The sequence below is a fragment of the Podarcis melisellensis genome, assembly GCF_964234715.1.
Source record: "Podarcis melisellensis genome assembly, chromosome: 10".
In the NCBI taxonomy this organism is placed as follows: Eukaryota; Metazoa; Chordata; class Lepidosauria; order Squamata; family Lacertidae; genus Podarcis; species Podarcis melisellensis.
The window spans coordinates 52892597-52918965 of NC_138542.1; the positions used below are offsets into that span (position 1 = coordinate 52892597).

At 42.1% G+C, this 26369-nt stretch overlaps 1 protein-coding gene across 3 annotated transcripts in view; it reads left to right on the top strand.

Moving 5' to 3' along the window:
• GNPTAB (N-acetylglucosamine-1-phosphate transferase subunits alpha and beta) overlaps nt 1-26369 on the top strand; it is a 124195-nt gene that overhangs the window by 91985 nt on the left and 5841 nt on the right. For 2 of the 3 annotated variants that reach the window (XM_081928172.1, XM_081928173.1), the window contains exons 6-18: nt 1649-1713; nt 2332-2466; nt 10618-10779; nt 11503-11682; nt 11901-12071; nt 14541-14664; nt 15433-15636; nt 16633-17762; nt 19179-19378; nt 20495-20714; nt 22338-22451; nt 24726-24811; nt 25969-26067. In XM_081928172.1, the coding sequence (XP_081784298.1) occupies nt 1649-1713; nt 2332-2466; nt 10618-10779; nt 11503-11682; nt 11901-12071; nt 14541-14664; nt 15433-15636; nt 16633-17762; nt 19179-19378; nt 20495-20714; nt 22338-22451; nt 24726-24811; nt 25969-26067 (2890 nt within the window). The remainder of the gene's footprint in view (nt 1-1648; nt 1714-2331; nt 2467-10617; nt 10780-11502; nt 11683-11900; nt 12072-14540; nt 14665-15432; nt 15637-16632; nt 17763-19178; nt 19379-20494; nt 20715-22337; nt 22452-24725; nt 24812-25968; nt 26068-26369) is intronic. The other variant, XM_081928174.1, reaches the window with a different exon arrangement.

The following is a 26369-nucleotide window of genomic DNA, read 5'->3' on the forward strand; positions in this document are numbered from 1 at the left end:
CATTAAAAGCAATTCCGTGTCCAACAGAGGCACTGGGATAAAACAAATCTCTACTTAAAAGGCTTGTTGGAAATGAAAGGTCTTCAATTGGCAACCAAAAGATAATACAGTGGTGCTCCGCAAGACGAACGCCTCGCAAGACGAAAAACCCGCTAGACAAAAGGGTTTTCCGTTTTGCGGGCGCTTCGCAAAACGAATTTCCCTATGGGGTTGCTTCGCAAGACGAAAAAAATCTTGCATGCCCCCGCGGGTTTTTTTCGCTTTTTTCGCCCTTTTCTTAAGCCGCTAAGCCGCTTATCAGCTGTTCCGCTGATAAGCCGCTTAACAGCTGATCGCTGGAAGCCGCTTGACAGCTGTAGCGCTAATCCGCTAAGCTGTCAATGGGCTTGCTTCGCAAGACGAAAAAACCGCTATACGAAAAGCCTCACGGAACGGATTAATTTCGTCTTGCGAGGCACCACTGTATGTGAGATTGAGTTCCAAAGCATAGGTGCTGCCACATTAAAGGCCAAATTCCTAGGTCATATGGAACAGATTGCCTGACAATATGGCATCTGTAGGAGGTCATTGTCTGCAGAGCACAGTAATCAGATGACTATATAAGGGTCGAGACAGTCTTTTAGGTATCCTGGTCACAAGTAGCCTAGGACTTTGTGAGGAGATTTCACCCCTCCCATTGCAAGAATCTGCTGATTTTCCAGAGAGGAGGGGGCGGATTGTGCTCCAGTACTTATTCCGCTCCAGCCTCACTTCAAAGGGGAGACTGAGTGTTATCTCTGTGTAGATAAGGTCGCTGCAGAAAGCAGCTGTAACACTCAGTGCATTCCAGCGTCTCCATTTGTATATAGTTTGTATAGTACAGTAGCTGTAGTGAATAAAAGAAGATATTCTTCAGCGCTGTCGTCCAAGTGATTTATGCTCTGCTATACTCTGCTGTGCACGGCTGTCTTCTGGAAGTGAGTTCGGTGCTCACAGCTCTGAGTTGTGAGTCCACAGCACTTAGACCTGTTCCTGCAGAAGAAGGTCTCTGGAAGTGCTACCCCAGCTCGCCTGGCACAGTCGGGGCTGAAGTGGTTGAGCCCAGTCGGTGGCACTGGCTCAAGGGCGAAGCTGACACTTTGTACCAGCACCTAGAACTTAGCCCCGTAGCTAATCAACGCAAAATAGCCCAGTGAGGACTTTCTTTGAGGAGAGTGTGTTGGAAAATGGAGGGAGGGACATTAAATGGAGCTGCTGGAATCCTTCATACTGCAACATTTTGTTAAAGGTCCCACCCTCCAGATAAAACGTATTTCCTTACTTCTTATTCTGTTGGCAATAGCTGATGGAGGGAAAACCCCTCATCATGGGACTGTGGCATTGTGATTTGTTTCTTCCATTGGCTAACAAATATTGCATTTGGCTTTGAAATTAAATAACCAACTCTGATGGTTCGGGGGCAAGTTATCCCCATTCTGCAGTGGTGTGTTTAAAAAATTCTTATTTCATAAAATTTATATAATTTATATACCACTGGTTTATAAGAGAAAATTTCAAAGTGTCCCATAGCAAGTATATGTGAGATCTTAAAAGAGTGTTTATTTACAAATTATGCAGTGTATTGCTGCAAAAATTCTGTAAAAGTGATTTGAATTATTGAACATTCCAGCCGAAGATGTCCATTCTGAGATGTTAAAGGAAAGCAGCAAGCAAGCAGTGTGGAGAGGCTATTTGGTATGTTCCTTTAAAATGATGTTGGTATATATACTAGAAAGGGAGGCGGGTGGCACTGTGGTCTAAACCACAGAGCCTAGGGCTTGCCGATCAGAAGGTCGGTGGTTCGAATCCCCGCAATGGGGTGAGCTCCCGTTGTTTGGTCTCAGCTCCTGCCCACCTAGCAGTACGAAAGCACGTCAATTGCAATTAGATAAATAGGTACCACTCCGGCGGGAAGGTAAACGGTGTTTCCATGCGCTGCTCTGGTTCACCAGAAGTGGCTTAGTCATGCTGGCCACATGACCTGGAAGCTGTGTGCGGACAAACGTCGGCTCCCTTGGCCTATAGAGTGAGATGAACGCGCAACCCCAGAGTCGTCTGCGACTGGACCTAATGGTCAGGGGTACCTTTACCTTTATATATACTAAAAAGTTTGGGTCCTTGCTTGGATGCAAGGTCCTGTTTCTAAAAATTCTTTGTTTTGCTGTAATATTTCCATAACTGCTGTAATAGCCTGCAAGTAAAATTCTCATGCTAAAAGCGTGACTTCTCCCCTGGGGAGCACAATGGGAGGGGGGGGAAGTGTTAGTCCTTTAAAAAGAGAATTAAGTAAATAATAAATTCCCTTACTTGCAGACTACAGACAAAGAAGTTCCTGGTTTAGTAATAATGCAAGACTTAGTTTTCCTCAAAGGATTTCCACTTACATTCAAAGAGACAAATCAACTAAGAGCAAAACTGCCTGAAAACCTTGCTTCCAAGATAAAGCAGGTAAGTGTCAACAAGGATAAGAGCAAAATCTAGCAGATGATTGTGAATAATGGAGTAAACCTTCTGCTAAAAATCATTTTCTCCTTGCACGCAAATCAAAATGATTTTCTCCTATGCTGTTACAGTATTCATTTACCATTGTAGTAGTCTCATAGGTTATTCAAAAGATGCCAAATCCTGATTTGAAAACTTCGGCTGCAAACTAAAAATTCTGTTGGAGATGGCCTGCTTGAGGCAGAAAATCCAAGAGGCTGGTCTAGTTCAGGGGTTGGCAAGGTTTACCTCATCTGGGCCAGTTCACTCCAGCAGAGATCCCTCTGTGGGCTGGATCGTGCGCATGCCTGCAATTTCCTGCATCTGCACAGGTGCAATTTCTGGTGCCACGGAAGCGAGTCCCTGCACCGTGCTGTTCCGGTTTAGCGCAGCATGCAGGGACTCGCCGAGCGGGCGGCTTGAGGGCCAATTAAACGACCCCCCATAGCCTGCTTGTGCCCCATGGGCCTTAGGTTGCCGACCCCTGGTCTAGTTCTGCATATGCCCCATACATTGAAAGCACCATCCCCACTCCAAATCCTAGGAACTGTAGCTTACCTCTCACAGAACTGCATTTCCCAGCACCCATAACACACTTCAGTTGCCATGATCCTTTGGGTGGTCGTTTTAAGCGTATGGTGTGTACACAGCCCCAGGGTCCTACAAGACCTTCCCCAACTCCACAATTCTATGAGCTCTGACGCCCTGAATTACAAGCCACTGGAAATGTAAATTATATACCTGCACATGCCCAATTTTGCATTAGCCCAATAAATATCCTTGACACGCTTTGCAAAACAGTTTGCTGCATTATTCTAAACTGAATTCGCAAAAAATCTGCCTAACAGTGTTGGTCAACACACAGCTGGTTGGACCAAAATCAAAGTCGCATGCATGTCCTACGTGCTTTGTGTGTGTGCCATATGCTTGCACATAGGAGATAACACCTATATATATGATCTGTGCAGCTACTCCCATCATTTTTTGTGAGTTAATGACTTAAAGAGCTTGGGCAATCCCAGTGGGATTTTGGTCTTCCCCATCCTCCTCACTCTTTGAACAGCAGTGCCATCCTACAAGCATCTTTTGGTTTCAGAAGTGGCATGCAGCCTGATAGGCTGATGTTTGAGAAACTCAGCCCCAAAGTGCCCTTAGGCACCCAGACGTTAGTGTGCGGTTCTTTGGATCCCAGCCATTATCCTTGCTCAGATGTCTTTGTTAAATCCTTACTACAAGGAAGCTGTTCTATTAAATTGTTCCCTAGTACCATAATTAACTTGCCAATCAGAAGGTCGGCGGTTGGAATCCCCGTGACGGGGTGAGCTCCCGTTGCTCGGTCCCTGCTCCTGCCAACCTAGCAGTTCAAAAGCATGTCAAAGTGCAAGTAGATAAATAGGTACCACTCTGGCGGGAAGGTAAACGGCGTTTCCTGCTCTGCTTCTCCAGAAGTGGCTTAGTCATGCTGGCCACATGACCCGGAAGCTGTACACCGGCTCCCTAGGCCAATAAAGTGAGATGAGTGCCGCAACCCCAGAGTTGGTCACGACTGGACCTAATTTTCAGGGGTCCCTTTTCCTTTTTACCATAGTTAAACCCCAAGTAATGTTGTGTTTCTGCTCTCAAAACTGGATACAAGTCTGATTATTTGAGGGCCTATTTAGCTGTTATATTGTTGCACCTTCTGATCCTTGCCTCAAGCTGGTCTTCTGCCTGATTTAAAGAAGTCTACAATGGTACGGATTGATGGAATGAATGTCTTGCAATCAATTTAAATTTTGCATTGAGAAGAACAATGAAATTCTGTAAGAAAAGAAATCCCATCCAGTTCCAATCCAAGGCACTGGAAGTTGGAAGAAAAAGTTGGTACCATTGAAACAAATAATTTGTTTCATTTAATACCATAGTCCAAAATTGCAACACTGCATAGAAATCGGCAATTGGCCACTAGGTGTCACCCTCCTCTTTTCAAATCTTTGTGAATGTTTGGTCCAAGGTTTTGCAAAGGTGACCTAAAAATAAATATTCCAAGCTTATGCCCTTCTTGAGCCAGAGAGTTCAGTGCTATTAAACCAGTATTTCAGTGCCAATGTACCTATTTACCTACCATACACAAGAATGAAGGAGTGATTCATTTCTCTTTTTTTGTTATAAAGTTTGAAACCCAGTGTTAGTCCAAACAATCCCACTGTAGCTGTTACTCAAAACTTTCATATTATGTCTTGCGATTTTTGCATGCTACAAATTTGGAGTGCTGTGTGTGGGAAGGACTTTCTATGATACTCATTTTTTTAAACATCACAGTTCCTTCAATATTTGATTCTGGTGGCTGAATTTTGGCTGCAAGGTGCTCACAGACTAAATATATGACAATAGATTGATGCCAAGCAATACACTTTGTTCCACGACTATATTTAAACTTGATTCTAGTAACTTCTGATACCTCTTCCTGAAAGTGCTAGAGCTGAAGCCTGTGGCAATAATGTTATTTATAGACAACTTTAGGGATTAATCATGCTTATAATATTGTAGTATTTGTACAGGCTGTGTTAGAAACTGGAGGCTATATTCTGGATTTTAACTGCAGTCTATATCAGGGGCGGGAAAACCTTTTCATCCCAAGGGCCACATTCTCTTCTGGCAGACCTTCCAAGGTTGTGCAGGGCGAAATGTGATGTCTAATTATTAACCACAGCTTGCTGTTTTCTCTGAACCCAATTAATTGTGGTTTAAAATAAAAAATAAAGAATATTCGCGTCAGCCACTAGCCATAGCAATACAATAAAATACAATGCACTGAAGATAGAGGTGAAAACCTAACTATACAAAATACATTCTGGAGGTTTACATCAATAAATAAATGGATCTTATTTCCCCTGCTAATTTTTTTGCAGTTTTTGCTGTCACCTGGTTATCTTGACCAGCTAGAAGAATGGACACAGTAGCAATGATTGAACGACCTGGTATGGGGTAGTATAGAGTGGTAATAACCTCACTCCTCAAATCTTTATAAAGAGTGCAAGCCAGAAGCACATGAGCCACTGACTCAATACTGCCACATAAGCGTTTTTCTGGTGGAATTTTTTGAAACTGACCCACAAGTACAGCCGAAGGCAGTATATTTAATCTTGCATAAGTGAAAGCGCCTCTGTGTTTTGGAATTGTTAGATTTTGCAAATAGGGTGCCAACCTATCAAAACGACTAGGTAGAAAATAATCATACCATGGACAAAATTTCCTTACTACTTATGTTGAATTGATCCAGCTTCATAAACTGTGGTTTGAAGTTTGCTTGTTCTAAACAAAAAGAGTAGTAAAGGGGTGAGTGAGTAGCACAGTTTGATTCAGGAGTGCCTTCCACTGGGGTGGGGAACCTGCAGTTCTCCAGAGTTTGTTGGACTCCAGTGCCCATCAGCCCCACCCAGCATTGCCAGTGGTGAGGATGATGGGCATTGTAGTCACAGGAAAGTCACAGGTTGCTCCACCCCTGCCCTGGAGCCAAGAAGCTTGCCGACTCATACAGCCTATGAAAAGACAATTTTTTACATTTCCGTAACTCATTTGGCATGAATAGACTCAGGTGGTTGTGAGAATTTGTTTCTCTCTTGCCTTTGTGTTCTAAAGAAACCATTGCTAAAATTAACTGGAGCGTGTCATATTTTGACAAAACAGCTTAACTGCTGTTAACCAAAACTGGAAGTGAAAACACTTACTAGTGATTGTTCCAGGGAGAGACTAGATTGATTCCCTTCACAGTAGACCTTGATTTATTGTAATGTCTGAACACGACCATTATGTGAATGACTTCCTTTTCTCAGTTATGAGCTTTCCACTTTGTTGAATAAACATCTTAGTATTAGCAGAAAAGAAGAAGAAATACTTTTTCTCCACCTGCACCACTCATAATTCGATAATCAGTTTTTCACCACTTGGTAGCTCTCCTTGTTAGTCATTTACTTAATTTGGGATCCATTTGGGGGGAATATGCTTTTATCAGTATGGACATTTTGTTTGTTGGGACTTGGAACCACTGAGAAAACCCAGGAAAAGATCGAGCTTTGTTTTATTCAGGGTAACTTTATGCATGCTTCCATAGCGTTGAGGATGAAGAGGATAAGAGACAGGGAAATCCTTTGTCCTTAATACAGCCTTCCTGTGTGCAGTGGAAACTTCTGCGAAACATGGCATAAATATATTTTCGATGATGCACAGTGGAGGGGACAGTATGACATTGTTGTTCTCCTAAATAAATGCGAAGCTGCTTGATGGCAGCTTTGCAATCCGTAGCATTTCCACAGCATTATTTTTGGAGAGCGCTTGCTGGTATCCATAACTCTACCTCCGTCTCAACAACGACCGAGGCCACCCTTTCATCGGTTTGTCCAGATGATGATGCTCTGGAAGGGCTGAGATTTATCGGATTTTCCCCATGACAGACCTCATGAGTCAGATTTAGAGCTATCGGGTGGCACATGAATTCAAACCATCAACGGCCTGAAAATGTCACAAGCGTGACAGCTGGGCCTATGTTTGCTGTGAGAATGGGATGGGTAAACGGGACAGATGTCTGAAAGGAAAGAGGAAAGGTCAGTTAAAAAAAGAAAAAGAAATTATTTTGGGGGTTGGGGGTTCATTTATGTTGGATAAATGTAATATAAATGCAGTTGAATAGCATTTGTAAAATAAAATAAAATCTGCCAATATACTGCTATAAAGCATTAAATGTGGGGTGTGGAACTTTTCCCCAGCCTGAGGGCCTCTATCTACTTTCCTCATGCCATGTGTGATTTTATAAACTTCCGTCAACTCATCTCTTGCCTTTTATCTAAGCTGAAAAGTTCCAAATGCTGCAACTTTTCCAAATAGAGAATTGTTTTCCTCATAAGGAGCTGCAGTTTTATGAGAAAGTCGGATGGACAGGGGAAGGGGGAGATTGCATTTAAGCTGGGCAAAAATTATTTTATTGCATGGATATATTTCAAATATTAAAAATGCACTTGGGTTGGTTGCGCGCCCCCCCCCCCTCGGCCACTGCTCCCCAATGGAATTTCACAGCCTCCGATAGTGATGTATTTTGGCGCACACACAAAATGGGTGCATATGATCAACTAAGCAAAGTATATAAATGAATATTACCGTTTAAATCCCAGAGGCTGCATGTATCTTTTGCTTTCTAGCATTGGTTCAATTCTGGTCGTATGAGCTGCTATTAACACAACTTTTGCCAATACTTATATAGTGAGCAGTTGCCCACCTTCCTCCTCTCAGTGCTGCTGTGGCTCTTCATTCTTTCCTTTGCTCACACTATAGGTATGCCTTTCGCCATGGCTTTGCTTCTGCATGTTGCAGCTTTAAAGGTCTACTACTTATAGCCCATTAAGACTGACAGAGGGAATCTGAACCCCATTTACATCCACCTTAGTGCAGTCCATTAGGTCAATGCTCTGCCAAGAGGCCGTGCAATCCAGCTGCTCTCTGGTAGACTGTACAGTGTTTCTTTCATATGGCGCCCAGGTTAGCCACTTAGGAGTTTGCCTGGGGTTAACTTTACTTTCCTGAAGTGAGGAGCAAGTTGCAGTGCTGCCTTTAACACGCCTACACGTGGCTAAGCTTTCAGATCTCACCTTGCGACCAGTGTAACTTTTTTTCTTTTTTCTGTTGACCACTTGCCTCGGTAAATACATCTGAAGATTGCTTTCTTTGAATAAGAAAAGCAGCCCGTTGCCCTTTGTGAGCCATATTTGCTGTTTGACATTGTGCCTAGTGCGCCAACCTTTTGCCTCCCCCTGATCTAGCCCATTATGAAAGCTGATATCTAGATTTAACTGGTGGCAAGTGTTAAAAATAGCAAGCAGATCAAACAGTTCCCCAGTAATAAATGACCTTAGCGGTGGATTGGAAATCTTGGCTGAGGATTCGGAGAAGAACCACAAATGGATTAGTTCTGGAGCCTTTTTGAATCTCAGATTTCTAGTTCCTTTAAGCCATTTCAGAAATGTGTATTGGCGAAGACATAGATAAATAAACAACTGATGGGCAGCTTCATTTCAGGATATGGTATAGTATCTTAAAAATGAAATTCATTGCAAATGGTATTTTCAGTTTAAGGAGACTGGATGTTACAGGATCTTGAAGTTGGTTTATTTTTATTTTTTTTTTAAAAAAACCAATAAGTCCTAGATTCACTGTCCAAGGATTGTAGTGCAAATAATTTCTAGGACTCTAGCTGCATTCAGATACAATTACTGGGGTTCAGTTGCAAAACAAGACCTGTGCTTATGCACTTTTCCCCTACCCCTCACTTCCTTCTCTTCTTGTGCTTGGCTTACTTGACCATTTCCTGCTTTGATCAAACCATAGTTTATCATTTTATCTGGACCGGCAAACAGTGGTTTGAGCAAGGCTTCCAAACCACAAACCAGCCTCAAACTGTGACTTGCAATCCTGATTTGGAGTCTTAGCTTCAACTGTCATGATTTGGATGTAATTGCAAACCACAGTTTAAGCAAATCAGGAATTTATGAAGCCACGTGCGCCAGGGATTACTATAGCACAGGAGTTGTTATCATTGCTTGGATGATAGAAGTTACGTCTGAATACAGTTTCTCTTTCTAGCCAAAATTTAAAGGATGAGTGTTGAAATTAACTTTTGTTGGTTTTCATCTGTTTTATCTACCTAACTTTTAGTGTGTTGTGGGGGAACAGGTACTGTCTTTTCCTGAGAAAGGTAGAAGCTGCCATATGCTGAAGAGAGCTAGCGTGGAAAAATGGATCAAGTGTTAGACTGAGAAGACCTGGGTTAAATCATGAAACTTATGGATTTATAAGAGGCTGTCTCTTAGCCTAACCTTCCTTATGGGATAAATTTGAGGATTAGAATGGGATAGCTTGCATATACTACCCAGGGCTTCTTGAAGAAAAGGCAGTTTACAGATGTGGTGATAATAATCTGGGTCCATAATAATGTGGAACCATCTGGATGATGCACACATGATTCTGCAACAAAAAGGGCTTATTTGTTTATGGCCTCATAACATAAGGTTATCGGAGCCATTTACAGTATATCAGTATAAAAACAATAATGGGACTGCATTGGTTATTTACCGTATTTTTTGCTCTATAAGACTCACTTTTTCCCTCCTAAAAAGTAAGGGGAAATGTGTGTGCATCTTATGGAGCGAATGCAGGCTGCGCAGCGATCCCAGAAGCCAGAGCAGCAAGAGGGATTGCTGCTTTCACTGCGCCTCGATCCCTCTTGCTGTTCTGGCTTCTGAGATTCAGAAAATTTTTATTCTTGTTTTCCTCCTCCAAAAACTAGGTGCGTCTTGTGGTCTGGTGCATCTTATAGAGCGAAAAATACGGTAAAAGGCTTAGGTGACCGAGTGCTGGAAAGAAGACAAGGATGGCGCCAGGTGACCTTCTCTGTGAAGGCCGTTCCATAACTAAGGTGCCTCCACCAAAAAGGCCCTCTCCCTGGTGGTGACCCACTTTGCTTTATTCGGTGGGGGCACTTGGATTGGGGCCTCCAAAGAACATCTTAAAGATTCAGGTAGGTAGGTATGGAAGACGATGGCTTTAAATTTAAATCAGCAATTTAAACCAGCACTTTAAATTGGGCCCAGAAACACACTGGAAGCCATTGTGGAGTGATCCTCCTCAGGTTCCTCCATTGCACCACCACCCTAACCGAGCATGCTCAGTCCACAGGGTTCTCGCTGCCCTGTAAAGATTTTTGCACTTCCACAAACCTTGAGGTCCCACTGAGTGTGGGAATACCTCCCTGTTGTGCATGGATATTACAAGTTTATCTATAAAAGGATCAGCACATGGAGAACTCAGATCGCTATACTGTATAATGTTCAATTGTTAGTCTTTCTTTGAGAAATGTTCCCTTTTGATTCCCAGGTGCAGTTCCCTTATGAATGATACCTTTTATGAATGATACATTTTTATGTTTCACTTGGATTACAGTTTTGTATTGAATTTTCTGCTCTCCCACCTACCTCTTCTAACCTACGGCAAGAATATTGTGCTGTCAGTGAGTCATGCAAAAAAACACACCCCAACACATTTCATTTGTGGGTACGTGCCAGGATTGGAATATTGGTTTCTCCTTTGTAGTTGCAGCTTTATTCGGAAGCTGGCGTAGCTCTCTTGCAACTGAATAACCCTAAGGATTTCCAAGAGCTGATCAACCAAGCTAAGAAGAACATGACTATAGAAGGGAAAGAACTGACGCTTAATCCTGCTTATTTATTATGGGATCTCAGTGCCATCAGCCAGGTAGGAGTCGTTCTCTGGTGTATGGGCATTCTATTATGGCAAAGCTTTATGAGATTTAGGTAACAGATGACAATGAAAACACGTTATAGTGTGACATAGAGAATTGGCAGCAATTTGAAAACTGTATTCCACACAGCAGTAGTAGTCAATGTGATGCCCTCCTGTCATCCCACACTAATTAGGGCTGGCCTTCTTTTGCAGGCTTCCAGCCTATGCTAGCTGAGGGAAGTGACATGGAATTGTTGTTGAATAGAGTTACACAGACCTTAATGATGGCAGTAGCAGCAATGAAAGACAGCTAACAAGATGTGACACTTTAAATCCTTTACTGCAGATATCTTAAAACTTACTGTAGATGTGAGAGCCTGGAATGGAAAATAGTGGAGGACATCCCCACAAACACACCCCCACACAACCTTTTAATTTCCTCAACCCTTCACGTATTTAGCTGTGAAAGGGGCACATGTAGTTATCTCTGATGAGTTTTGCCCCAAGCCTGCCAGCTCTTTTCCTGGCTTGACAGAAATTATTTTCTGGTTTTATACTTCAAAACCCATTAGCTGACAAGCCTATACACATGTCCCCTCTACCCTGAAATTATCTCTGTTTAGGCAAAGCACCACGTGAATTCATCTTTGGTGTTTTAAAATGAATAATGGCAGCTTTTAAACGCAAATGTCGCTCTCATTCTGTCGGTATAGTTGTGTCACTGTCTTTTAATAGTCTAAACAGGATGAAGATGTTTCAGCCAGCCGTTTTGAAGACAATGAAGAGCTGCGGTATTCACTGCGGTCGATAGAGAGGCATGCTCCCTGGGTACGGCACATCTTCATAGCCACCAATGGGCAGATTCCTTCCTGGCTTAATTTGGATAACCCCCGGATATCTATAGTAACTCATCAGGTAAAAAGTGTCTGACTCTTTTGGGAACTCTTGCCCTAAATTGCATCAATAAGGAGTGTGTGATATACAGGCATATTTGTGTGAAGTTTTCTTCGCTGCAATTGCACCGTACATGTGAAATGCTGACTTAAAATGTTGCATCCAAATGACATTTGGAAAGCGTTTTGAAATCTCTCATAAGATTCCCCCCCCAATAATATTTTATTTTATTATTCTAGGAGATATTTCAGAATTTGAGTCACCTACCCACTTTTAGTTCTCCTGCCATTGAAAGCCACATTCATCGCATTTCAGGTCTGTCCCAGAAGTTCATTTATTTAAATGATGATGTGATGTTTGGAAAGGATGTGTGGCCTGATGATTTCTTTAGTCACTCCAAGGGTCAAAAGGTAAGCCATCACAAAATAATTTTATTTATTCAATTTGAGAGATCAGACACCTTTCTGTTGGAAACACGCCCGGGAAGGCCGCCAACTTCCCAAGTCTCTGGGGCGTCTCACTGATGGTCTTCCCTGGCTGTAAATCTCCCTCAGTCCAGAGAGACCAGTGATAAGCGACCCCTCTCTCCTGAGAAGAGCACACTCTGGCATATCATTGCAGAAGAAAGACTCAATCAGTAGCTCTAAAACTACTTTATTTACAGTCAATATACAAAGACTTCATCAGCACGTCTGTGCTCTTTGAGCACCAGTACAGAAACAGCAGCACATTCAGAAGTGAAACCAACTTCCAGCAGTACCGATACGTCCTTTCTCACGCTCTCTCAGACACTCACATGATATACACAAAACATAGTGCTACTACTGGAGCAGCACGGATGCATAGAAATCCTAACACTTACGTCATTTGGGAGATGCCTAGTTTGATTTTGCTTTCACCAAGTTTGACAATAACAGGTGACTAATATGAGGTGACTTATAAATGGTAAGGTTGATAAGCCAGAATTTGCACAAGCCATGTACACTTGCAAGCAGCCCTTTCACTGTGTGAGCAGCAATACAAAGCAGGAAGCCAATTAACCATAGCTTCCCATTACATTTATGAAGGGTTTGCAAGTCTGGCTTGTTTAGAAACCATTAACTATATTACCTAGTTTGTGTGTATTGGCAGGTGTGGTTCATTTTCACTTCCCGGTGTGTTTCGTATGATGGAGCTCATGCATGTTGTGGTTTATTAAACCAAGTTTTGATGGTGCAAATGCAATCAGTTTGGTTTTCCAGTGAACTGACCTCTAAAAACCAGAATATTTAAAGCAACATTTTGGATTGTGGAGAAGGGGGTAAAGGTGCATTTTGCAATGAGTAATCTCTACTGAATATATTAAATCGCAAAGCTCTTAGTGCAAAACCCACAAAAATATCTAAAAATGATTAACTATGTAAGAATTATTTACTATTCGTTACTTAGATTCTGTTTCCCTAGTCGAAAATATCCATTTATTTGCAACTAGGGTGCCAAGTATTTCTGTATCGCTGCTGGCGAGTATTTTGAAGGGTGACCCTGTGAATAATACATGGTTTATGCACCCTTTATAAGTGATGCAGTATGCATGTGCTTTGTACTTGGGTGCTGGAGCCAGAATTCAGAATGCATTGTGAGAAGTTTCCCTCAGGATCAGTTTGATGCTTCTTGGCCACATCCTGGAAAGTATCTGCTTCCTCTTGTCCTTCAAGACTTGGGCGGTGATAGCCATTTGTGGGAGCTCGCTCACACAGCAACCATTCCACCAGCACAGGGATGCGGAAACTAGGCCAAATTTGACCCAGCAGGTTTGCCCTGTGAGTCTGTTGCTCTCAAAACTTCACACACCTGCCCCACACCTGACAATAACAACTTTTGTTATTGGAGCAAGGTACAACCGCTCATCAGCTGGTGACAATGGGAGTGCATTTTGCTCCAGGAACATGAAGTTGTGTGCATTGAAAGCAAAGGCAGAAAGCTCCATTCTAGCAGCCGTTTCAGTGCAAGCTTTGACAGGTGCAAGCTTTGACAGGCTGCCTGTCAATCATCTGACATCACTATGACACCAGGTGATTGACTGCCCCAGCTACCTTTGAAAGTTGGCCCAAAGATCTGCCCCCCATGAGCCAGAAAGCTTCCTCATCCCTCGCACTACCAAGACTCTTGTTCTTAGTGTAGTGCAACAAATGAGTGTCTTGCCCTTGGGAAAGACGCTGTGCCGCTCCTGCTGTAATTATACTTCATGACAGTTGTACAGTACTGTTTTCACTAACACTAGCACAACAACATCAACTCTCTAATTTCTGGTGCTAATGTTACGTTGGATCTCACTCTTAAGAAGTATCCGTCTCCTCGTCTGAGTGCTATTGAAAAGGACGTGTCGCCATGCAAAAATAGCAACACATCAAATAATGTGATTTAATGTCCCTTTCCCTTTTGTATGCCTTCACAGATTTATGTCACTCGAGCAGTATGGCTAAAAAGAAAGAAAAGCTGGAGAGTTTATATCTCTAAAGAAGGGATATTGTATAGATTGAAAGCATTCTGAAAATAGAAAGAAGAGGATGGAGAATCAATATTATATATATTTTTTTGTAAAAATATAGCAGGTTGACATCCTTGGAAAGGCAGATAGTCAGATAAAAGTAAAGCAGGTTAGTTTAGCTTTAAACTAGCTGTATTCATTCATCTAATTACTGGTACTGTTGGGCAACAATTAAGGCTGAATGTCAGATAACTTCAAATCAAGTAGAGGTCAGTGTTTCGGTCCCCAAGAAATTTCCTGTTCACCTTTAGAGTACAAACATGGGAATTGCAAATCAGTTTGCTGTGTAGAAGTGAATTTAAATACGTTGCTAGGAGCTGTGAGAATAAAGTGGTTTTGTCTCCATTATCAGGTTTACTTGACTTGGCCTGTTCCAAACTGTGCTGAAGGATGTCCTGGTTCGTGGATCAAAGATGGCTACTGTGATAAAGCCTGTAACAATTCAGCTTGTGATTGGGATGGTGGTGACTGCATTGGTAAGGAAGGCATAAGTACTGAAACCTGGCTTTTTGCATTTCAGAAGTCCGGAGACACTGTTATATTATTTTGCAAATGTGAAGAGATGATCTCTTTGGAGCGTATTCTTGCAGACTCTTGGGTAGCTCTAGATGTAAGCTCACATTTGAAAAAGCCCAGTTGCTTTCACAGTGCACTCTTGTCTCAGCACTAAATCGCAATAGTGAGCAGCATTGACTCTGGGTGTCTTCTGTGTAAAGGAAAAGGGGGCACTGGATATAATCGTACTTTTCCTGGAGAGAGTAATCCATGCAGGAAAAAAAGAGGATGCCACCATGTGAAAAACGTTCTTTTTTTTGCAAGTCAGGTAGCTGATGCTTTTCTAGTTGGGATGTAGCCTTCCTAACCTTAGGGCAGATTGTTGTCTTTTGACAACAGAGATTCAGTGGAAATAATTTTGCTCCAGATTTTGTCTTTTTTATCTGTACTGGGTTTTTTAAGGATAATTTGTTGGCTAGGCTTGAGCTTCCCTGTTTTCCAGACAGTGGACATAAGAGATGCATACCTCCCCGCCCTCATGCTTGCAAAATTGGTAACCTTAGGGATGTATTTGTTTCCTGTATAAAGTATCCTTTCATTTAAAGCATACAGAATTGGATCATGAGTTAAGAACCATGCTGGGGCCTGTTTTCAGAAATGCTTAACCAACTCTTAACTTGTACATTGAGGCTCTTTAAAACTCAGCAGTGAGCAGTTTTCTACACTGTGCTTCCCTTTTTCTTTTATAGGTAGTAGTATCGGTAACCGTTATGGTGCAGGTGGTGGAGCTGGTGTCGGTGTTGGGAATGTTGCTCCCTGGCAGTTTGGGGCAGGAATAAGTGGAGTTTCTTACTGCAACCAAGGCTGTGCAAACTCATGGCTGGCTGATAAATTCTGCGACCAGGCATGCAACGTCCTTTCTTGTGGATTTGATGCTGGTGACTGTGGACAAGGTATGTTAAAACAAATGGAGTCCCTGCAGCCTTTTGGCTCTTCCATACTGTTTAATGTATGTCTGGTGCGGTCATTCGGTCTACATTGATGGAAGGGAGTTGCTAGATTTAACTGTACTTTGACTACATTTGAGAGGGAGGGAGAGTCCATCTAATGTCCATCCAGTGATGAACTCATAATATCACGTCCAAATTAGTCCAGTGTAAGAGAGAAAGAAGGGGGAAAGAGATGCCCAATATTAATATGTATGGACTAGCTCCTCTGAATCTTTCCTTCCTACTTAAATGTTTAGCTCTGCCTTGGCTGTAAAGAGTTATTGAAGGCAGACCTAATGCTTGAAAGACACACTTAGACTTTATTTTTAAAAATATATTTATTTGTTCATTTATGCCGTTTATCTATTTGCACAGACTAGGTGGAGCTGTACCTTTAGGAATATTTTGAATTAAGGTTTAATTCTTTCTATTCCTTCAATACATCTCAAACCATTATTTATTTTTAGATGTTACACTATATTTTGGTTTTGTTTCATTTTCTTATGTGTATCATTATTTAGTATATATTATTTGTAGTTTGGTTAGTTTGTTGTAGTCTTCTATAATTTTCAGTGTTATATTGGCTTGACACCAAATGAGTTACAGTACTGTGTACGTTAGCATTATGGTAATTCCAATTCTGGTGTTTTACAACTCTTTATTTTGGAAAAGTGATGTTTGTTGTTCTTAATGTTAAAAAATCAATAACAATTATTTTAATAATAATAATAATAATAATAAATAACTGCAAGCATTGCAGGGTCACCTTGGAGGAAAGGCAGCATGAAAATGCAGATGATACAGATAATTCTCTGGAGATTATGTGATGTTTTATGTAGTTTTAAATTGTATTTTTATTGTGTGTTTGATATGTGACTTGTAAACCACTTTAGGGAGAAATTTTCTTTAAAAGCAATATGCAAATAAGCCATATAAGTAAACACATTTATGTTTTTCCAGATCACTTTGATGAGCTGTACAAAGTGACTCTTCAAAAGAACCAGACTCATTATGTCATTCCAAAAGGCGAATATTTGCCCTTTTTCAGTTTTGCTGGAATAGCTAAGAAAGGGCTTGATGGCGCCTATAGTGATAACCCAATAATCCGCCATGCTTCCATCGCCAACAAATGGAAGACCATCCACCTGATAATGCACAGTGGAATGAATGCAACTGTGATCCACTTCAATCTTACATTTCAAGGTAAAGAGGATGAAGAGTTCAAGATGCAGGTCACCCTGGAAGTTGATACAAGAGAAGAGCCAAAAGTAAACACAACGTCTACCCAGAAACCTGAAGGTGAGGCAAAAGCTTCAACTTTGGTGCCAGAAGCTGAAATGATATTTGAGGATATCCCTGAAGAAGAACGTTTCCCAAGAATCAGAAGCCACCCAAATGGCACAACAGAGAATCTGGACGGGGACCTAGTAATTCAACTGCTTAACATTTCTGCCCTTCCGGAAGATGTGAGGCTGGCCCTACAGAACCTAGATTTGCAGCTAGCTATTGGTGACATCACACAGAAAGGGTACAATCTGTCTAAGGCAGCTCTCCTGAAATCCTTAGGGATGGTACCAGCAACAACGAGGGCTGCATTAAACAATTCCCAGAAGATAAGGGGAAAGGAAGTAGTTAATGGCTTGGAAAATGGGAAGAATCACACGATTTGGCAGAAACCTGACCAAGATGCCAGGGATGGCAGAAGAGATGTAGAAAGAAGAATGCACAATACTTTCCCACTGGAGTTCAAACCAGCAAATACTACTCCAGTGGCTATGAAGGTGAACAGCCATTTCCCACTAAGAGACGGCTCTGTGGTAAAATCTAAATCTGTACCTTTAACCCAGAATACGGGTGAGCGACTTGAATCTCCAGAGAAAATCCTAAATGTCCTTGTACAGAAAGAAGCTCAGAAGACAAAAGAAATGAGGGAAGGAAAAACTGCAGGGAGAAAAAAGGAAGAGGCGGGTGCCACGGAGGACGTAGCCGAAGGTCAAGGCTTACCACGAAGGAAATTGCAGCATTACACTGGAAATTACCGAGGCTTTTTGCCGTGGGAGAAACAGAAATACTTCCAAGACCTTCTTGATGTGAGTATATCAGATGGGTAGGATAGTGTCAAGCAAGGAGGATTAAAATAAAAATAAAAATGTTTCTTTAAAATGCTAGCATAGCACAGTGGCTCAGAAAATGAGCTGATTATGCAGAAGTCAACTGAAACTTGCTTTGCCATAAACCCATTTGGTGATCTTTTGGACAAGTTATGCTTTCTGAGCCTCAATTCCCTACCAACCCCTCCCACTGCAGATATAGTGAATGAAGTCAATATTCCTATTGATTTCATATGCTATTTTGTGTTTGTGGCTTACTTTCTTCTATATTGAAGAAGCTTGTATCTTGCTTTCTGTCGACCAGTTGGAGACAAGGAAACTGGCAATGTGAGCATCTTAACCACATCAACAGTGTACAAATTCTCTCTCTCTCTCTCTCTCTCTCTCTCTCTCTCTCTCTCTCTCTCTCACACACACACACACACACACACACACACACACACACACACTAGACAACCAGTACTGTACTGCTGTAAGAAAACCTTATAAAGGAACAGCATTAAATAATCATCAAACTTAAAGCTGAAAGCCTTCTTTAAAAATAATGGTTTAGTCAGATGCCTGAAGGAATAATGTCTTGAAGTGTGAGGGCTCTCACTTTGAACGTTGTTTGCATTCTATCTAGGTATAATGTTAGGCCTTCAGTATCTTTGAAGAACTAATTATTTGATCAAGGAATGCTTTTAAAACCACTTTTACACAGCTGGTACTGCTACTACTGCTATTTATTATACCCTGCCTAAAAAACCAAACAGTTATAGAATTAAAATTGTATATAAATATAAAAGCACTGTTAAAAACATACAGGTAGTTACAATAAAAACAGCATGCCAGTGGGCCCTTTGATTAAAAAGCAGTCAGTTCCCAAAACCCTGTTGGAACAAGAAGGCCTTCCCCTGCCAGCAGGAAGACAACAAAGGGGTACCTAGTCCGACTTCTCTAGGGAGGGAGCTGGGAGCAGCCAGCAAGAAGGCCCTCTCTCATATCCCCACCAAGCAGGTTTGTGAGGTTGGCAGGACCTAGAGAAGGGCCTCCCCCGAAAATCTCTGAACACAGGCAGGTGTATAGGGGGAGATACGGTCTTTCAGTAAGCTTAGACCTAAACCATATAGGGAATTAAAGGCCATAACCAGCGCTTTGAATTGTGCCGAGAAACGGACTGGTAGCCGGTGGAGCTCTCCTTGCAAGGGAAACATATGCTCCCTATAACCAGCCCCGGTCAACAATATGATTCCTCTTTACCCAGGTATTTGATGGCTGTAAGAGCTACCTCTGGCCACCCTGATTTTTTTAGTTTTGAGAGTAGGAGATTGCTTTTAGATGTTTTAATTGTATTGTTTTAATATTGGCATGTTTGCGACTAATGTACACACGATTTGCACTCTTGTTTTCCAGGAAGAAGAAGCGTTAAGGAGGGAAATGGCTTATTTCACAGATAGTAAACTGGTTGGAAGGCAGCTGAAAGACACATTTGCTGATTCTCTCAGATACGTAAACAAGCTTTTAAACAGCAAATTCGGATTCACGTCTCGCAAAGTCCCTGCTCATATGCCTCACATGATTGACAGAAAAGTCATGCAAGAACTGCAGGATCTGTAAGTCTGACATAGAGGAAAATGGTAACCCTTGCATTTGAAATATAGATATCCCAAGTTGGATCTGCCAAAATTGGTTTTCTTGTTAAGTGAAATATGAGCTACTTCTTCTCACAAGCAGTAAGTGAAGAGGCTAACCTGTTTCTGGGCTGCAGCACTTGAGATTGTAGGTGAGGGCCCCCACAGTGAAACACTCCTCCATACTAGCAACACACAAACACACACAATCACTGGACACACACACAATCACGAGGCCCAGACTTCTTCCTGTTTTCTATATAAAAAATATTGAAGTCGGGGGAGGTTATATTGTGAAGATTTCCATCCTATGAGCTCCGCATCCTCTGTCTCCAGTGGTGCAGCCCTGAAATAGGTTCACCTCATCTGCCATTGTTTTGAGAGTTTTTTGTCCTTTTTTTGCCTTATCATTGCATGCAGGGATTACACACACACACACACACACAGAGAGAGAGAGAGAGAGAGAGAGAGAGAGAGAGAGAGAGAGAGAGACCCTTTCTTGCCTTTGTTGGCTTATCTTTCGTGTTGAAAGGATCAGGTTTCTCACCTGGAGATGCTTCTGAAGCCATCTTTGTCACTAGAAGCCTCTTTGCAGCTCCAACTTACTTGCCAACTATGGTCTTCCCTAGACAGGGGTAGGATGGCTACAGCTACGATAACCTCCAGATTGGACTTACGATGTGTTTTACATGCAGCTGCCCTTGAAAACAGTCCAGAGGTTGCAACTGGCGGGAAATGCAGCGACCAGGGTGTTAGTGAGTGCTGCTGGTTGTCCACTTGCAACCCCTCTTCTGAAACAATTCTATAGGTTGGCAGTTGTCTTCCAGGTCCAATTGAAGCTGCTTATGATAACATTTAAAGCTCTAAATGACATTGGCCTATCTGAAAGAGTGTCTCCTCCCATACTAACTGGATAACGCCCAGATCCCCAGATCTGCTGGGGAATGCCTCTTGGTAGTCCTAGTCCCTAATGAATGTTTTTAGGAGGCTTATGGGGCGAGGAGCCTTGGGAGGGCTTTCTGTGGCTGACTTATATGGACAGGTTATTCAGATTTTCTGTATAGCCAATTCAGTTGATTTTTCGATGTTTCTGGACAGGTTTCCTGCGGAATTTGACAAGACCTCCTTCCACAAAGTACGGCACTCCGAAGATATGCAGTTTGCCTTTTCATATTTCTACTATCTCATGAGTGCAATTCAGCCACTGAACATTTCCCAGGTTTTTGATGAAGTTGATACGGATCGGTCTGGGATTTTATCTGACCGGGAGATTCGTACATTGGCCACAAGAATTCATGAACTCCCTCTAAGCTTGCAGGTAATATATTTTTTTTAAAATACCCCAATGAAATTCTGTACAGAGGAGGGAAAGTTAATGAAAAGTAGACGTTACAGATGTTGTTTGTTCAGTGGCATCTTAACACTTCTGTGTTTGTATTTGGTTAAATACTATTTAATTGATTAAATTAAGGAAATGCATTAGAATATAAAGGGAAAGTGTAGTGTTCTTATTACTGGAACATGATTATAGGGACATTTTGATGCATTGGTGAAGATAGGGAATCTCACCAAACTTAGAAGCAAACTTCCTGTCTTCCTCCTGTTCTGATGAATTACACTTAAATTTTTTAGAAAATACAGGTCGGAGCAGCAACAAATTGTTGCATTGTGGAATATTTCTAGTTGGCGTACCAACCAGCTGCGGCCTTTTCCAGGATCATAAAAATTGTGAATTTGTGTGCCACTTTTCTATCGTCAAAGCTGCTTATAATATCCAAAATACTTAGAATTGCAGAATTGGCAGGGACCTGAGGGTCATCTAGTCCAACCCCCTGCAATACAGGAATCTCAACTAAAGCATCCATGACAGATGGCCATCCAACATATACTTAAAAACCTCCAAGGAAGGAGAATCCACCACCTTCCGAGGGAGACAGTTCCACTGTTGGAACAGCTCTAAACCATCAAAAAGTCCTTCCTGATGTTTAAATTGGGACCTCCTTTCTTGTAACTTTGAGTCCTAGCCTCAAAGAAAACAATCTGGCTCCATCTTCATTATAATCTCTTCTCTCTGCCCTCCCTCTGGTGAAATAAGAACATAAGAGCCCTGCTGGATCAGCCCAAAGGCCTATCTAGTTCAGTTCTGCACAGAGGTGCTTATGGTAAGCCCACAAACAGGGCTTACCTGCTCTCACCTGCTCTTTAGCAGCTGGTATTCACTGGCGTAAGGGACGCGGGTGGCGCTGTGGATTAAACCACAGAGCCTAGGACATGCCGATGAGAAGGTCGGCAGTTCGAATCCCCGTGATGGGGTGAGCTCCCGTTGCTCGGTCCCTGCTCCTACCAACCTAGCAGTTCAAAAGCATGTCAAAGTGCAAGTAGATAAATAGGTACCGCTCCGGCGGGAAGCTAAACGGCGTTTCCATGCGCTGCTCTGGTTCGCCAGAAGCGGCTTAGTCATGCTGGCCACATGACCCGGAAGCTGTACGCCGGCTCCCTCGGCCAGTAAAGCGAGATGAGTGCCACAACCCCAGAGTTGGCCACGACCGGACCTAATGGTCAGGGGTCCCTTTACGTTTATTCACTGGCGTCGTGCCTCTAATCCTCGAGGTGGTATATCGTCATCATGACAAGTAGCTATAGATAGCTGTATCCTCTGTGAACTTGTCTAATCCTCTTTTAAAACTACCTAGATGTCGGGGAGAAAGTTCATACCCTAGCCTTCTCCCGGATATCTCATTCCTGTACGAGTGACTTTTAAAATCATTGTTTGAGGGAATGTATGAGCTCCCACCTGCAGTCTGAAGAAGAGCCCAGGCTCACTGATGTAGTGAAATAGACTTTCATAAGCAAAAGTCACGGTTGTGTGTAAGTGTGCAGTAAAGCTCATCCATGCGGAGAAAGAAAATGCATAACCTTTTCTTTTTTTCCCCCTTGCTAGGATTTGACAGGTCTGGAGCAAATGCTAATAAATTGTTCTAAATCCCTTCCATTCAATATCACTCGGATTCACAACATACCACCAACTCAGGAGGCATATTATGACCCCAATCTGGTAAGGAACTGTTGCAAACATACTTTCATCTCCCTCTCCAATGGGTGCAGACTGGCATTTCAAAAAACAGCTTTCAAAATATGTGGTATAATTTCAGATGGTCAAAAAACCACTGTTTAAATCCCTTCATTCAGTAATCTGAGATGTCTTGCTCCCCGTTAATTTCTTTTGTGAGCAAATCTTCCTGCTTCAGACATACGCACAACTTGAGCTTGTCCACTGATTTTGTGATTTAAGAGCAAACCTCCCTCCCTCCGCAATAGAGTGCCAAGAGCTGCTGCTGAAGGCCCCCTAAATTTGAAAAACACCTAGTCCTATAACACAGAACAGCTGTAATTCAAGGATAAAAGAAACACTAAACCACCTGGAGAAATTATTTGGGAGCCAGGTACCTAAAGAAGCACCTCTCCCAGTATCACTCATCACAGGTCCTACGATCAGGAGGGAAGGCCTTGTCGGTGGTGCTGCCTCTGGATGCTTCCCAGTTAGCCTTGATCCATGACAGGGCCTTCTCGGTGGTTCCCCATTTATAGAATGCCCTTCCTCGTGATGTGCGTCCACCTCCCTCATCATTGACTTTCAGGAGAAATTTAAAAAGACTCCTGTTTACCCAAAAATTTGATGGCTAATGGAAACTGGCCATGGCAACTGTGAAATTAATTATTATCTTTTTACATGTTTAGTTGTTCTAAATGCTTACAGTTTTGAATTATTGGAATCATAGAATATTGGAGTTGGAAGGGACCCTGAGGATCATCTACCCAACCCCCTGCAATGCAGGAATCTCAGCTAAAGCATCCATGACAGAAGGCCATCCAACCTCTGTTTAACAACCTCCAAGGAGAGTCCACAACCTCTCGTGGGAGTCTGTTCCATTGCTGAACAGCTCTTACTGTCAGAAAGTTTTTCCAAATGTTTAGTTGGAATCTCCTTTCTTGCAACTTGAAGCCATTGGTTCGAGTCCTACCCTCCAGAGCAGGAGAAAACAAGCATGCTCCCTCCTCCATGTGACAGCTCTTAAGATATTTGAAGATGGCTATCATATCTCCTCTCAGTAATGCCCCCCCTCCATTTAGCATTGCATCCTTTAGGAGGATAACAGTACAAGTCCTATGCATGTCTACTCAAAAATAAGCCCCATATTGTTCAGGCAGTAGCAGATGGTATTGTGGTGGGACTGTAGTGCTCACCTGACCTCTGGCTGTCCAACAGGAAGGGTAAGGCAGCAGTGGGGTTGGTGCGATGCAAATACGCCAGCAAGATTGGCTCCACCAATGCATTTGCACCATGCCAACCTTGCTGCTGCCACCTCCTCCTCTTAGTCACTATATGCAGCAGTGACCCAGCCAGAAAGACGTCAGGTGAGCCCTGCAGTCCAGCACACCATCTGCTACAGCCCCTGGGTGAGTCTGCATAGGATTGCAGCCTAATTTGCTCAGAATTTTCCATCATGATTATTGTTTTTGTTGCTGTTCCTGCATAGCAGTTTACAAAACACAGGAGGGCAGGTCCCTGCCCCAAGGAGTTCACAGTATAAAATTTGACATGAGAGATGCAACAGAGGAGGGGATGGGAATGGAGGGACAAACTAAGCATGAAGTTTATTTTAACTACATAACAGCTTGGTTATGATAAAGTAAGATCCTTTCTTATTAAATAAGCTCAATTCTGTTACGTTTTTTCTGTATCCCCCCTTCTTACTGTGTCTTAATGCCCTTGATAAACGCTTCTCACAATCTGCCATTTTATCTCCTTAAATAAATATCTACTAAATATAGCATCATAATTAATATCTTTTGTTTCTAACATAATGACTGAAGTTATTTTTGAAATGTTTCAGTTGTTGGATTTCCAAGAACAAGGCTAAACCTTTAAAAGGCTTCCCTTGAGAATAGGAGAGTTGTTTCTCAGAATTGCTTGTGACTGGATTAGGAATCATAAGACTAATATATACCAGCTGTTCAGATCTCACTTGGAGTAGTTTCCTGGTTGACATTGATTGGCTTGCACCGTAGCATTTTTCTGCCTCCCTGCAGAATACTGGATTAAATGTCTTGTTACTTATGAAATACAAAAAGTTATTTGTTTTCCATATCATCAGTTTTAATCCTAAGAAGTTTTGCTGCTGAGCAGCAAAAAAAATTAAAAATTTTTAAAATAAGGAAAACAAACAACTAGCTGGGAGTTTGCTACATCATGATTCCATGTAAAATACAGAAAAACAATATGCATAAATAACAAACCAATTAATTGATTTGTTTGCCCCGTTTTCAGCCCCCAGTGACAAAAAATCTGCTAACCAACTGCAAGCTTGTGACTGACAGAATTCATAAAACATATAAGGACAAAAACAAATACAGGTATCCAGTATTATTTTACTTCAGTTGTGACACACATATAGAAACACCTAAGGGTGGAGAACCCGTGACCCTCCAGATATTGTTGGACTCCAACTCCCATAAGTGTCAGCCAGCAATGGCCAATAGGGATGATGGGAATTGTAGTCCAGCCTTGTCTGCAGAGCCACAGGTTCCCTACTCCTGACCTATAGAATGAATTGTATGTGTTTATTTAAAGGCTCCTTGGTAAGTGCAGCATGACATGATAGAAGTAAAAGTGCTTTCTGTTTAAAATGTGATTAATTATAAATGATTATTTATCCATGGTTGATCTTGAAAGTCATGCTGAATTATCCTCAAGCAAGCCACTGTATACACCTGGTGGCATCTCTTACCTGTTGGGTTGAGTCATGCCGTAAGCCCAAGAGAAGAGGGAATTGCATGCTTAATAGAGCTAACAGGAAATGGGAGGGAGGTTGCACCTGTAATAGGAAAAAGTGCTCAAGGCAAGGCCAATAAAGTGCAATTAAATTTTAATGGGTAGTTTCTCAACGTGTTTTGGCTGACTTCAGCGGCTAGGCAGACACAAATTACACCATTTTCTAATATGCTTTATGCTGTGTCTTCAGGTATGATTGTGATCCCTTTGGGGCACTTTGAGGCTTGTGTCCCTGCGCAAGGGGAACAATCCTTCCAAGCAGTGTTGCACTGCCTATCCCCATAGTGCTCTCCTGTTTTGTCTTCTCCTTCCGCACATGTGCTGTGCTCCAAGGCATTCTGGGGGATTTGTAAGTCTGTGCCTCTGCCTCCTTGGTCTGGGGCTGGGTGGGGACACAGACCTCCCCATCTTGTAATGCCCTCCATGCCAGCATGGATCCCAGATGGACACTGGGGGTGGTGTTTAGAAAGGACTATTCACATTAGAAAGCATCATCCCCAAACCATAAATGAGAATTAATAGTGTTGGTTTTTTTAAATGCGGAACATATGTTTTTACAGGAGTGCTATAGTCATCAGGCTCTGTTTTCTTGTATGAGTAAATATAGAAAAATGAGAAAAACCAGTATGGGCACGGGGCTACCCATTTATACAATAAAAATTCCTTTTAACACAAGGGACACCATTTTTGTAAATCCTTCGTTCGCACTTACTGTTATGTTTTCCTATATAACGCCAAGGTTTGAAATCATGGGAGAGGAGGAAGTTGCCTTCAAAATGATCCGCACCAATGTTTCTCATGTAGTCGGACAGCTTGACGACATACGAAAAAATCCCAGGTATGCAGTTCTCATTCAGATTTGAGGTAAAATGTTTACTAATTGTGGTTTGCTTGAACAAAGCAAACAACAGTCAGTGGTTTGGACTATGGTTTGGACTATGGCTAGAGACTATGGTTTGTTTCTCCCAGCAAGAGTGGGAAGAAGCAAAGTAGGCATGATCGACTCTGTTTTGGTAAACTATTAATGCTTTTAATGTGATGCCTAAGAATCCCTAGAAACCTATATATACCTAATACAATGAAACAATTTTTCTTATAATATTAGGCCCTCAAACACCTTGAATTGATCTTGCAACTATG